Genomic DNA, 14550 nt, shown 5'->3' with positions numbered 1-14550 from the left:
CTCACCAAGTAGGCTAGGCTGCTTGTCTTGTGGGTCTCTGAGATCTGCCTGCCTCTGTTTCCCCAGAGATGTGATTATAAGCATGTTATCAAACTTGGCTTTTTAATGGGAGTTCTGAAGGTTGAAAGCAGGTTCTCTAGAGTAAATGCTTTATTGACTGATTGATCCATCCTGCCAGCCCTCTCCTTATTTCCTAAGGGCAGAAATGGGAGATGGGCATGGGAGCTGTGTTTAGAGCTTCCTCTGAAACCATGAACTACAGATCTCCAGATGACTGTTAAGCCTGTCTCTAAATCACGAGGCTCCTATTGCAACCAACCAGCCAGAGTCAAAGCAATAATTTTGATCCCTGACTCAGGCTCTCCAAACCGTGCCTGCTGATTACTTATTAAGTTTTCCTTCTTCCTCTCACCTAAGCACCTATAGTCATACATTGCCTTCCATGACTCCAAGGGTATTAAAGAGGCACCATTACTGTAAAGTGAGGAGCAGAATAGTTGTAAGTATAGAAGTAGAGCTAGGGATGTAATCATGGGCAGGTGTTTCAAATTGCCTTCCTGCAAAATGTAATATTCATCCATCTCCGCACTAATGAAATATAAAGCCTCAGCTGTGGAACGATGACGTTTTACTTTTGAAAGACTATAAAGCTGGGTGTGGAGAAAAAGACCTTCTAAGAGGATGACATCAAGCTAATTAATGAGATGTACTGTTTGTGCATTCCTCAAGCACAGGTAGGGGGAAAAAAGCAGGCAAAAATGATGACAGGGGTATGTTTATTAAATTGGGATGCTGGCAGGAAAAGGAGTTTTCTACCTTATGAATCATGTCATGGATATCTTGTGGGCCACAGTAGAAGTCAGGCTTTGGGATGATAATTTGTATGCCAATATTCTCAAAAGGATACTGCTGACCAAGCTAAGGAGAAATGGTAAGAGGGAGCAGTTTGAGTTTCATTTGAGGAGCTCAGAGAAGGTGTTGTATGCTTTGAATGCAGTGGAATCTTGGGTGGGTAGAAAGTTGCATTTATAGCCTAGACCTTCAAGAGAACTGTTCAGATGCACAGCCAAGCTCACCCAGATCTCCTCTGAGTAATACTCCCTTTCCTGGAAACAGATTTCTGTCTCTTTCCTCTAGTCTTCTCATGAGTACCACTGATTGCCACAATCCTTAGTAGTAGTGATTTCTCCCTGACCAAAGTTGACCTACAGAAAATAGGCTATGTTGATAAAGAGGGAGTTGTTGGTAGAGTGAGTTAAAGGCATAGGAAGGACATTTGGCCTGGGTACCATATCCTTGACTTTAAAGCTGATCTTCAAACAAAATCAACAAGTAGTCACAAATATGCATTGGCAGGTTTGTATGGGCTTTTTTTTTCTATCTATTTACCTAAGGACTTAATCAGTTTGCAGTCAAATGGGAGCTCAACACAGGGCCATGGTCCAGGTCTCTCTCTCCTCCCAAACACAGAGAGAGACATACCAGCATTCCAACATAGATAGTCCAGCATGTGATCAAAATGACTGTGCTTAAAAGATATGCCACCTTCTCTAAACCCTCAGCTTCTTATTGTTCAGGGTTAAAGAGCAAAAAGTATCAGCGGTGTTCAACAGGATATTCAAATTTTGTAACAATAGGAAATATGGTGCAGTGGAGGAAAGAAATCACACAAAGACACAGTTACAAGTAGCAATGCCAACCAATGAAAATGATTCGCCTACCATGTTCCAGATAAGAGGGCGTACCTTCCGAGGGGTCAAGCCTCCGAGCCCTCCGCCCATGCTTGGAGTTATTGTGGACAAACATGTTATCAGAGACTGCCAGGACATGGCCATCCACGTTGACTGTGGTAGACACCACGACCTGGAGACAGGAGAGGGAAATGAATGAACATTTTCATATAAAAGCATGGTGGGAAATAAACGCAAGTTAAATAAATAACAGCTGGGAGCTGAAGAAAATTGCACAGCTATTTCACATAATAACTGGTGCTTATGTCGTACACGTCTAACAAGAGGCGCTATTGATGAGTGGGTCTTCAGCATGGAACGCTTTTGATGCTGTTTTAAGTAAAATTGCACAGTTTATACTTATACAGCAAAAGGTACCCTGTTAACCATAAATTTTACAAGGCGGTCTTTATTAGCACAGTTATATATGTATGTATGTGTGTGTATATATATATATACATATATGTATATATATATGTATATATATATTACACAAGGGTAGCTGTGTTTCACCTAAATTACCCTTCAGTTTAGACACTGAAGTAGATATCACAGTAGATCATGCAAATAAAAGTCTTTTAAATCTTCAAAATATCTCCTCCCTACTGTGTCAGGGTTAAGGAGATAGGGAAATGAAAAGGGTTGGAGTGGAAGCTGGGATTTGCCTGCGTTTCCTCTCCCTGGGGTCTTATTGAAGTTTCTTAGACATTTTATTCTTTTGTCCCATGTTAGTTTAGTGAACCAGACCCAAACTTCCCTCAGAGCTATTATCATCATGTCATCCCCACCCCAAAAATGGAACCGTGGCCAATTAGGGGTCTTAGATCTGTTTCAAAGAAAAAAGGAAAAACATAGAACTGGCCCGATGCCAACTCAAGATGCCCAGGCCACATCTAACGGCGACTCAGTACACCTCGACACAAGGGTCCAGGAAAAGGGGGTGCCTCTGAGCACTTTGACTAAAACAATGAACAGAATTGACCTACATATCTCCTTATATTAAAAAGGGGAGGGGAATTAAAACTAAACCCCACAGAGATATGTTTATTCATGTGACCTCTTACAACCAAATATAATAATTGTCTGTAATCGCAGCTTTGGCTCCCAACTCATGCTTTGACAGGGGAAACAGCCATCAGCCAGCTCCTGTTTAATCCACCTATTATGTTGACTAATTAACTTTGCCCGCTAGCTTATTTCTTCCTCCATTATCAGCCACTGTCAGCCACAAGCACCCAGCAGCATAGGGGAAACCTCAGGCTCTTTGATTGATCACCGATAGATTGACATGCAGATTAATTTAATTAGAATCACCTCACTTGAGAAATGAAAGACAAGGGCAAGAGTGCTAATAGGATCTACTCTTATAATGAGGCCAGCCTCCAGAGCAAAATCAGGAGAGTCCTGAGTTATTTTGTTCAATTCCCCAGTTGCTTGGAAAGACTCTCTATTTAATTGTTCTTGGGTTTGAGAGGCATCAGCCTCTGAAGAGGTGAAAGGCTTTACGGAACTTGGTACACACTGTGTGACCTTCTGGGCAGTCTTTTTCTCTGCACTGGCTAAGAGGACACGGGCTTCTAAGACTCTTGGGCCATGTTATGGTTTCTCTGCCTTATGAGCAGGGGGAAAGCATGCCACCTTGTCCAGAATTGTCGATTTTTAACACTGAATGGCAAAGTACTAGCTACCTTGAACGATTAACATCCTACTGTCCCTCATTTTCACCCAAAAGCATCCTGGGAAAATAAGTCAAGTGTCCTTTCCCTTAGAGCTGGCCATAAACTATAGGCTATGGACACATGGCTCCCAGGATTGATTTTAATATCTTATTAAAATGCACACTTGACAATTCAGAAACTACCACGGACCCCATGTGTTCTCTTCAGTCAGTCAAAATTCCATCTAGAGCAAGTCACTCACACAGGGACACCGGAGATTGATGCAGTAGTTGGCTGTGTGTGCTCTGTATATTCATCACTAACTGACCAGGTGTGACAGGGTCTGAAGCCAGTGTTTGTCCCTCATCAATCCTGGCTTAATTTAAGAGAAGAAAGTGAGAGGACAAGGAAAGAAAACACTCTATTTCTTTTCACCAAACAACCCTACTATGCAGTGACAGTATCGTCAAGACAACAGAAGCACTTTTTAGTTAGGGAGATGGCTTTGTAAAAACACTGAAAGTTACATAAGAGCTGGGTCTTTCAAAGAAATGTTGATTTACTACAAGACCACAATTGAGTGGTCACTGGAGACGTTAGCTGAACAAGCTATAAAAGGAAATCCCAAACAGTATCTGTTTGCAGTGTCAGGAAATGGAAAGTGGTTACCCCAGACGTCTGTCCTCAGAGAAGAGAGCAAATAGCGCTTTACCAAGCACCTGTAAGACACCAGCACTATATAGGACTTAAAATATCTGCTCTCTTTCAACAAACATTGTCATCTAACTTCTGACATTAAATAAAAAATGTCCAAAAAACACCCACCGCTAAGCCTGTTAAGAAAGAAAACTATACTATATGCATTTCCCTTTTCTTGGTAAGGAGAGGCCACAGAGCCACCTGTGTGAGTGACAGGGCCACTCAACAGCAAGCACAACCATGACCAGACATTGGGGCAAACAGACGATCTCTGTGCTGCTTCTCCTCGGAACTAACTAGGAAATATGTCCTTCAAAAACTTGTGACTTAACTTCCCAAGCCCAAAATAATTTCCCCCATTCCAATTTGGAAATGATTTGGGAAAGACTTAAACAAGGATTTTCTGAAATCAACCCACAGAATCACTAGTAAATTAAAAGTAATCTGTGAGATGAACAAGAGGGGCCGGAACTTAATTTGAAGCTAACTTTGAAAACAGCCCCATGGTAGGTGGGCAAAAAGCTGCATAGATCAACATAGAATCAGTCAGCTGCTGGCAGGTAAAGGGACCAACAGCCTGTCCACGTTTTGTCAATAAATGCATCTTAAACTTAGGACAGTAAAAAACATAGAAAACTAATTTCCTTTTGGATTCAACCACTCCTTTTTTTTTTTTTTTAATTTCTTCTTTTATCCCACTTCCAAGAGGGAAAAAAAGTTGGTGTCTACATTTTTACTCTGTTGGGACCAGGCCCTCCAATTTTTATGATTTCACTGTCCAAAGGTGTGACTATTGAAATTTACACTAGGTAAAATATGACAGTTCATTCCTGAGTCAAAGTAGCCATATTTTAAGCACTGGTAGCCATTGGACTAAGCAGTACAAATATAGCATTTTAAACCTTCCAGAATGTTCTACTGGCTAGCATTCTACTGAAATAGCTCTGGAATCATTTGGGACATTTTATTCACAAAGGCAAACTGTAGGTTGAGTTCTATCTATAGAAATAAATACAGGTTTAGGGATATATATATATAATACATATATAAATATATATATAATACATATATATATATACATATATATATGTATGTATTAGTCAGTGGGCTTTTTAAAATGAAATGTGTGCAGGGGCATCACTCTTCATAACAGTATCCTCAGGGATGTAGTTGTTATGCTACATGGTCCTGGAGCTTCTGTCTGGGCTCCTGCTCTCCAAGGGAGGGCATTTGCTATGAGGCTGTAAGGAGAACAAGAGGGGAAGTCCACAGCTACCTGTAGTCTTCTTGAGAATTTACACTATGGTTTTAGTTTCTTGATGTGTTATCAGCAGCTCAGAAACTGACCTAGTGCACTCTTTCCGGGATCTAGAAACCCTAGAAGGCATTGTTATTATTATGTCCTTCTCTTTAGAGTTTGGAGGGATTGCACACAAAATAGCTATATTCCTTCACGAATGCAACTTTGGCCACCAGCTGTAGGTGAATGTACCATTTCAGCATTCCAGTCCCTGACACTCCAATGATATTTAGAACAGTCTCCAATTCTTAAAGTTTATTCTGTGAGACTGAATTTATCCAAGTGGTAATCCTGGCTCCTGGTCCCCAGAGTAGCAAGGAAGGGGCATTCTTACTCCTTAGGTAAGATCAAACAAGTGCTGGGCTGATAAACTTGAGCTGGCATAGTGACTCCTGACTCTCATTAAAAGGACTCAAAGGAAACTAGCATTTTAAATAAGAGGACAGAGCAATAATGCCCTCTGCCCTATGGGTCTCCCAGTTTGAAAGATCTATCCTCATGGCATGAGTTGACACAACCGAGAACTCTAGCAAATTGTCCTTCTTACCGGATTGAATAATTTCACTTCCTAGAAGAATCTCTATAACTTAGTCCGCTTCATTCTACGCTTGACACTAAGAGAAATCTCACTGCTTAGAAAACGATCTACAAAACAAGAAAGCTTAGTTGTCTAGTTTTCCCAATGTTTCTCCCCAGGAAGGATTTCTAGAAAGTTCTGTCATTGGAGTTCTCCCTCCTCATTTCTCAGGCTGTCCTTCATTCCCTATCAGGCGAGAGACCTTGAGTGTCCTAACTATATCATCTCAGATTCATGAAGCAGAACCTCAGTCCCAGGAGCAGATTTTCAAAACAAACACAAGCTGCTAAACTTAATGGTGAGCAGAAGCTCACAGTAACAGCAGCAGTGGCTTGCACGGAGCGAGGACTTATGACCAATACAAGGACTCAAAATTGCTATCCTTGTGCATTTCTCAAACTGGAGTAAAGCCAGAGGACACGCGCGGTGTCAAAGCACTGCCAATGTTTAAGTTCATAATCTCTGGCAAAACATATTTTCTTCTTCATAAGTTAGTTGCTCTGGTAAATTAATTTTGGAAAATTACAAACCTTGCTTCTCAAAGCTACCTATATAAGTTGCATGTAGTAACACTATAGAAAGAAATGTTTAGCACAGTTGTTTTGGTTCATGGCTTCTTTCCCTAGGGTTTTAGGTTATTGTATTTTTGCATTAATCCCTGGACCCTAATTACTGACTCTACTACCCAGGTACTTCATTTCTTTCCTTTCTTTTCTTGCTTTCTATTTATTATTGTTGTTTGTCACAAGTGTGTGTGGCATGCGTGTGTGTGAAGGCATGCTTTTGTCTCAGTAAGTATTCTGGTGAGTGTTGAGGCCCAATGCTGGCACTGGACTCATCCTTAGGTTCTTCTATTGATTGAGAAGCAGGATCTCTTAATGAAGCCCAGAGCTCACAGATAGAGTTTTTCTTACCAGACAGCTTACTCCTGGGATTCTCCCCGTCTCTGCTTTCTACAGAGGGCTTCACAGGTACGCCACCATGCCTACTACCCTACATTTACATGGATTTCTGGAGATCTGAACTCCCAACCTCCACCTTGCTGAACAAATGCTTTGGCCACTGAGCTGTCTCCCCAAGCCCAATAACAAATGTATTGAAAAAAACAGTGACTTGAAGCTCATGAATAAAAAAGTAACTGAGCAACAATTCATGGAAAACTATACAGGAAAAAAAAAAAGCAGAGAACCACTGGCACAGCTGGTTTAATTTCGAAAAATTATGCAGAGTGAAAAAAAAAAAAGCCAGTTCCAAAAGGAGTTAAAGTTCCCTATAACCACTACCAAACGTATGTGTTGGATCCTTAGTCCCCAGTGCTTTGGAATAGTAGGATTTCCAAATAGGACTTTTATTACTTTAAATGAGGCCATTGAGCTGGGCCCTAACCTGGTGTTACCACTTTCCTACCAATAAAGGGTATTTGGACACCCAGAAAGAATGTGGGTTTGGGTACTGTTGAAAAGCAAGAGGAGACATTATTTGAATATGAAGATGCCCAATGTGTTGACTGTGGTGGTAGATAGGTGAACCTATATACTTGCAATGAAGCTTTATAGAACTGAAAAGTATTCCCACAAGAATGAGTGTAAGCACATTCAGGGAGATTTGAGTAAGATGGGCAGATGATATCAAGGTCCCTATCCCGACTCTAATATTGTTCTATACTGTTGTAAAACTTGAAGGAGACTGGTCAAAGAATGCATGAGAATCTTTCAATGCTACTTATACCAACTGTGTGTGCCTTCGCAATTACATCAAAAAAATTTTCACCTAAATATAAGACATCAGCAACCAAGATGTCCTTCAAAGGGTGAATGGATAAACAAACTAGTAATCCATACAATGGCATATCATTTAGTGATAAAAAGAAATGAGCTGTCAAACCACCAAAAGGCATGGAGGAATCTTAAATGCATATTACTAAATGGGGGAGAAAAGCCAATCTGAAGAGGTTATATACTGTATGATTCCAACTAAATGACATTCTGCAAAAGGCAGAGCTATGGAGAATGTTAAAAAAAAAAATCAGTGCTTGCCAGGACTGGGGGAAGGGAAGCATGAATCAATTGGTAGAGGACAGAATTTTAGGGCAGTGAGACTATTTTGTATAATAGTGGATTGCTGGATATATAGCTTTGCTTTGTTTGTCCTAATCTCTGGAACTTACAACGCAAAGAGAAGCCTGCCATAACCTTGGGCTTTAGTTATTGGTGGTAACCTGGCATTGACACTCTGCAACCAATGTATCATTTTATAGGGAAACTGAGGCAATGACATTATGTCTACATATAAGAACTTCCATGGAGTCACTATTTTGCAAACCTTAAATTATTGCACAAAATGAGCCTGATGTTTTTCAAAGATCAAACTACTTCTGAGCAGGTCCAGCAAACAGTGGAATCACAAGAGACCCAAAACACTAGTGGCTTCTGACTTAGAGTTTTCAAGCAGAGTAAAGGGGATCAATACTGCAGAAAGCAAAGTCCAAGCACATCTAAAATAAGGCTACACTAGGGCAGAAAAGAGGGTTCAGCTGTTAGGATTATGCACTGATCTTGCAGAGAACCCAAGTTTGGTTCCCAGCATCTACAACTGAAGCTCCAGGGGAATCTGACACCTCCAGCCTCCACAGGTTCTTGCTCCCATGTGCGCATATCCACTCCAGCCCATAATCATAAATAACATAATAAATTGAAAATAAGGTTGCATATAAATGTTTAGTAACTTTACTTTTGCTGAGGGCATATCAACACAGTATGAAAAAGCTGCTTATGAGCATCTCTGAACTGGCAGTTTTACATTTGAATCATTTTAAAGTAGGGAGTATGATTTTTTTTTTCTCCATAAATACCATCAGATTGAGAAGTAATATCATCATGGAGGTTCCTATGAAAAAATGGTAACAGATCCTCTATAGTTACAATACTGTGCATCTGGGCAATACTGGGGTATTTTTAAGTGACCTCAAAGCCAGAGGACAAATTATAAGCACAGGTGAGCCTAAAGCAAGCCAAGCGTCCAGCGTTTCAATGGGTTCTCACTCACAACAGTGTGGATTCCTGACTCGAGTCTACCTGTGTGCCTTTCCTGCTGGTTTCTTCCAATACAAATGGATGGTTTTGAGGTGCCTGGTGACAGCTTAAATATTATTTACGTAAAAATGGTCTGCAGCAGTTAGGTCTTCATTAACTTCGTCCTTTAAAATATCCTTGACTGATAAGAAATAAGATATTCTCAGAAATGTGCCTGATTGCTAGTTTCTATCTGGTTGAGAGATCCCAAATAAGTCATTAAAAATTATGGAGGACGTGTGAACCTCCAGGATGTAACAGAGTGGAACTACTGGAGGCACCGAGTGGCTAACTGAATTAAATCTAGGCTGGAGGCTCAGGGCAAAGTTATATTCTCTCTGGAGAGGGTGACAGGAGCAGACACTTCCCATCTGTACAGAAGGAGGTGGAAAGCAGATCAGCTCCTGTCCTTCCTGTCTTCTGAGCTGAGAATGTGCTAAACCTCACCCCTCACACAGCGGGTGAAGATGCCTCTTGATGACTTCTGATGGTGTAGCTGGTACTTCACTGGTACTCTGTGCTTACTCATTGAGGTAAACAGAGAGGAAGGTCAGGTACCTTCTGTGGACTTGAACATGATATGTTTATGCAGAAATGCTGCACAACTAGAACAAACTCAACAGCTAGGATTCTAGGATCAGATAGTCTTTATTGGATTTCTAAGCCCATTACTTACTAGTGTGTAACCACTGACATACTAATCATGGGAATGAGCTGAGCCTACCTTGTGTGTGCTGTATGTCAAATATTATTGCATATACTAGAGAAGTAGCAATATACAAAATGTAGACTAATTTTTTTTCTTAGTGAGATCTTAGTTCCTATTAGTTTAGTTCTTGGAGTTTAGTACCTAACATCGGAAGAGAGAGGTTAAAGGATCAATTAGGTTTGTAGATGAAGAAGAGTAAGAACCTGCTAAATTCCAAGTTAAAAAGTAGAATAGCTTTTGTCCATAAGTCCTTATGCTGATACCCACCCCCAGAACAATAGCCATAGGCAGTCACTGGTCAATCCAAACATTCACAACTACCTTTGTTTGCATTTTACATTTTCTTCTAAGGCAGCCATACTTAATATCGAGCTACTTCTGCTAAGTGCACATCCACCTCTCATCCCCAAGGATCCCTTCTCAGAGCTGCATACTGTCTGCCAAGCTCACAACAGGCATATGCCAAGACACAGACTGGCCCAGCGAGCTGTGAAGACTCCATAGACCAGGAGGAAGAAGAGTCCCCACGTTTGACCAGGTTTCATGAATTAATCTTGTTTTCTGAAGCTATCACTAGAGTTGCTTTCAGTATAATCAATCAACAGGGTACATCTTGGAATTATTCTGTATGAGAAGGGGAGGGGGAGACAGATCAGACTCCAAGAATTCTGTTGAGAAAGAATTTAATTGTAAGATGGGTTGTTTGTCAGTGTGATACAAATGGGAGAGAGAGTGGAGGGTGGGGAGGACAAAAGAAAGGAGAAAGCTTCCTTCTTTGATAAGTCACTTTCAAGCACTCTGCTTCACCATGGGCGTGGACTTTACGAAGGCTATAGTCACAGCATATAAAATATTGATTTGAGGAGACCATGGCTTTTTAAAGCAAAACACAAAATTCTCCACTTTATGACTCACTTTAAAAACTTGCCCTTTCATGCCATAACCTGTGTCAAATCAGTTTTGAAAAGAAAAACACTTTTTTTTGTTAGAAATATGAGATAAATAACCTAATGATTTCTTTTATCCCCTATCCAAATGACTAAGTGAAGGAAGAATGTTAAGACAGGATAAAATGAGTTTGTTCTAGTTGTTTGCTCTGCTCAGGGCCTTTGTCTGGCTTTTCCAAGAATGTTGTAACATAGTCAACTCTTGGTATTTGCAAAAGTTGTTACACACACACACACACACACACACACACACACACATACACACACACACACACACACACACCACACAAGAATGTAGAGATCCTTTAAAATGGCGATATTTTGCGTTAGCATTATATTATCCCATATAGTTAAAGGATCTCTACTTAGACTATTCAATACTAGGAATGTGTGATACTGTGCATTTGGGGAATGATGACCAAGAGCTTTATACATATTCAGCACATATGCAGGGTTGTTAGAATATTTTCCATCTGCAGGTAGTTGAATCTGGAGAAGGAGAATCTATGGATGTGAAGAACTGACTGTAGTACTTCTGAGACCAAGCTCTGACCTTCAATACCACCATCCTTGATCTTAGGCTTCAAGATAGGATATCATCTCTAATTCTGTTCATTCCCCCCCCCCCCATCTCTGTCATAATATCCTGATTCATTTTCTTTCTGGCAATAACCACACTTTCCAATTATTTATAACTATTAATCTTTACATATCTTCATTGTGACAGCTAATGGAAACTCATTCCTTACACATATACTTTCTCTCCTTCCCGGTTTATCACTAGGCATTGGCAAACCTCCCACATTGGCCATGTGACTGGCCACTAGCCAATAGAAAATGAGTAGGTTTGACAAGGACTATTTCTAAGGTAAGAGTCTAAAGACATTGTAAGCTGTGTTTAGGCATCACCTGCCCCTCTTCTGACTCCATAAAGACAAGACGACTAAAAAGTTAGGGGGGTGGAATCTATTCTTCAAAGCATGAACACCAGCATGTATTTAATATATGTGAGCCATTAGAAATTCTTTGGTCTACATGTGAGCCAGGATATATTATTTGATCTCTATGTTACAGGAGCTACTCTTGCCCTAAAATAACCCCCAACCAAAATATCAGTTTCATTAGAGCAAAGGCTCCATCTTTTGCATTCATCGTTACAGACTTACCACCTAGCACTCTAATAAATACTGCTGAGTGCTGGCACACATGAAGGAGAGAGTATATCTTACATCTATATTCATATATGCTGTTGTCACATATCTAGCAATTTTAGACAGACACAGAGTTATAGCCTATCAAAAAACTTTGCTGAAGGAAGAAGATGAATTTGGAAATTTATATTTTACTTCAGTCTCTGGGTCTTGTGGTTTCTACTGTGATGATGACTTGAGCCCAATTCTTGATCCTCTTTCACCACTCTCATCTGCCAGTCCCAACAAGGAAAGAGAGGACTCAGGATTTAAATCTGAACCTTGAATTGTTTGGCTCCTGTCAGTTAAAAGCCAGACTGTGACATGGCTTTAACATGGTCCCTTAGCATTAGCATCTTTTTACTGTCAAGCTAGAGAAATGGGCTCATTTAGTCACACTGAATTGCTCCCTGTGTTGGGAGCTGTTTCTAGCCCCAATTTGCCCCCTCTCTCATTCCTTTGCCCTTCCCCCACACCTACCACAGCTAAATGAAGCCTGTATCCACTGTTGTATTTAAGCACGTATGCTAACTTAACTGCAGCCTAGGGATTTCAAAAAGAAAACATCCATTATTTTAGAGAGAGAGAGAGAGAGAGAGAGAGAGAGAGGGGGGGGGGGGGGGGGGGATTGTACCAGGTTTTCTACAAGGCTTATGCCACATTCCCTAAGCTTTTCAGAAAGTGATTAATTTTTTGAGAACACTCAAGTCACACTAATTGACACAACCTGTGTAATTAAGAAGTATCTGTTGACACACCAGAAGCCCAGCCACTGCGAGGCTAAGTCAGCCTGACAGAACGTCTTTACACGTCAGAATATCAACAACCTTTCTTATGTCTTCTTGGGACACCTACATGGGTTTCTGATTGGTCTTCTGAAGAGACACGAAGTGGCTGTGTGAAGATAGGACTGACCAGGGAAACATACAAAAGAGACAAAAGAGAAACCACATCAAGGACAGCTGATGAATGCCATCTCTTGGGCCATGAAGATGCATCCATCAGTACTTTCTGGAAGTTGGCCTTTCAGAATTATTTATATTCAAAGAGTGGATCAGAGTTGTCCATACCAAAGAGGCCCTTTTCAGTCCTTCTCATGGACAACAGGGACATAAAAAGTGAATAAAACCAGAGTCTCAATGTCTCTGCTATGAAAACAAGAGATGAAAATATCCCTGTTTGTAAGGAACCTTCAGTCAATATCAGGAATGTGTGTGTGTGTGTGTGTGTGTGTGTGTGTGTGTGTGTGTGTGTACACTTGTACAAACCCTTCCTTTTTTGGATACTGAGATCCTAAAATTTACTAAAATTACTGAGGGTGGCCCCACTCCATTGCAATGTAAAAAGGGGGCTTTCTTGTTCTGGAGAATTGGTCCAAACTGCCATTGATGGAGAGAGTTATCTTCACTTAACTGTTGCATTTCCAAATTTAACCACAAATAGGAACTACTCAGGGCTGTAGCCTACCTGTTTCATGAACTTGGGTTGGATTGCAACCACTTGCATGAAGTCTCTTTGGGAAGACTTTTCTAAGCTATCCTGTGATTCTATCGGCCATTCCTAGGCTGTCACTATGGATTTTGGATGTTCACAGATCTCCTTGTTGCCTCACCAAGTACCTATCAACAGACTCTGGATAAGTTCTTTGTTGTCCCAAAGCATCAGATAATATCCAAGTCTTAGTGTGTGACTTGAACCTCCACTTGACAGGAGTTTAATTTTGAGAGGACTCCTTTACTGCTCTAAGCTCACTTTTTTCTTGCTGAAATGGAATAATCCATGTTTGCTGTTTTTAATAGGGATGCTCTGACAATAGCTATAACTCATGTAAAACATTTCATGTTATACCTCTAAGGAAATAAGTACTCATTAAACGTTAACTTCAGCTTCCTCTGCATCATCACCATCATTATCAGCAGCAGCAGCAATGTCCACTGATAGATGTAAAGGTGGACATAGCATCTACCCATATGAATACGGAATTAACTGACTACAGATACTGATATAAATAGCCATCTACCAGAAATTTATGATGTTACCTAGAAATAAACAACAGCAGAGAAGAAAGGGGGAGAAGTCAGTTTGACAAGGAGAGAAAAAATAAATAAATGAGGGGGACCATGAGTTCAGTGTGGGGTTTATGGGCCTCAGGTTCTTCCAAGCATCTGGACAGCTTAACTAAACCCATGAACCAGGTTTCAAAGACCTTCAGCCTATAGTTCTCACTGCTCAGAGTGGGTGATGGAAACAGAGTAGGTTGAACCCAAGATCCAATAAGAGGTTTGTCCTGGTTGATAAAAACACAATTTCTCTTGACCCAGGGCTTGTGTCTGTGGTAGTCAAGGTAGTCAATTCCTTTAGAGAAAGCTCTTTCTACCTAGAATCTCTGTGGGGGTCAAAAAGGCAAAAGCACCGCCAGGATTCACATCAGTCATGTATATTTAAAGGTCAGTATAGACCTTGGGTAGGGAGGCAATTATTCCTAATCAAAGGATGCAGTTACTATAGTACCAATGCTGTCACAGCGAACTTAGTCAAAGGTCATCAAGTGTAGGGAAGAACCAGTAGCTTTCTGTCGTGGGCCATTTTGTCTCTCTTCTTCCTATCAGTGGTATCTAATAATGTCTAGAGACCCTTCATTAGTCATGTGAAGGGACACGGGCTATTCT

General features: G+C 40.7%; 1 protein-coding gene across 8 annotated transcripts in view; it reads right to left on the bottom strand.

Annotated features, from left to right (window-relative positions):
* Ebf1 (EBF transcription factor 1) overlaps window positions 1-14550 on the bottom strand; it is a 392233-nt gene that overhangs the window by 119629 nt on the left and 258054 nt on the right. For 6 of the 8 annotated variants that reach the window (XM_031353777.1, XM_031353773.1, XM_031353774.1 and 3 more), the window contains one exon: window positions 1722-1863. In XM_031353777.1, coding sequence (XP_031209637.1) covers window positions 1722-1863 — 142 coding nt within the window. The remainder of the gene's footprint in view (window positions 1-1721; window positions 1864-14550) is intronic. The other 2 variants (XM_031353775.1, XM_031353776.1) reach the window with 1 other exon arrangement.

This window comes from Mastomys coucha, unplaced genomic scaffold (genome assembly GCF_008632895.1).
Source record: "Mastomys coucha isolate ucsf_1 unplaced genomic scaffold, UCSF_Mcou_1 pScaffold5, whole genome shotgun sequence".
Classification (NCBI taxonomy): Eukaryota; Metazoa; Chordata; class Mammalia; order Rodentia; family Muridae; genus Mastomys; species Mastomys coucha.
The sequence above is the reverse complement of the archived record's forward strand: the minus strand, read 5'-3'. Positions and strand labels throughout refer to the sequence as shown.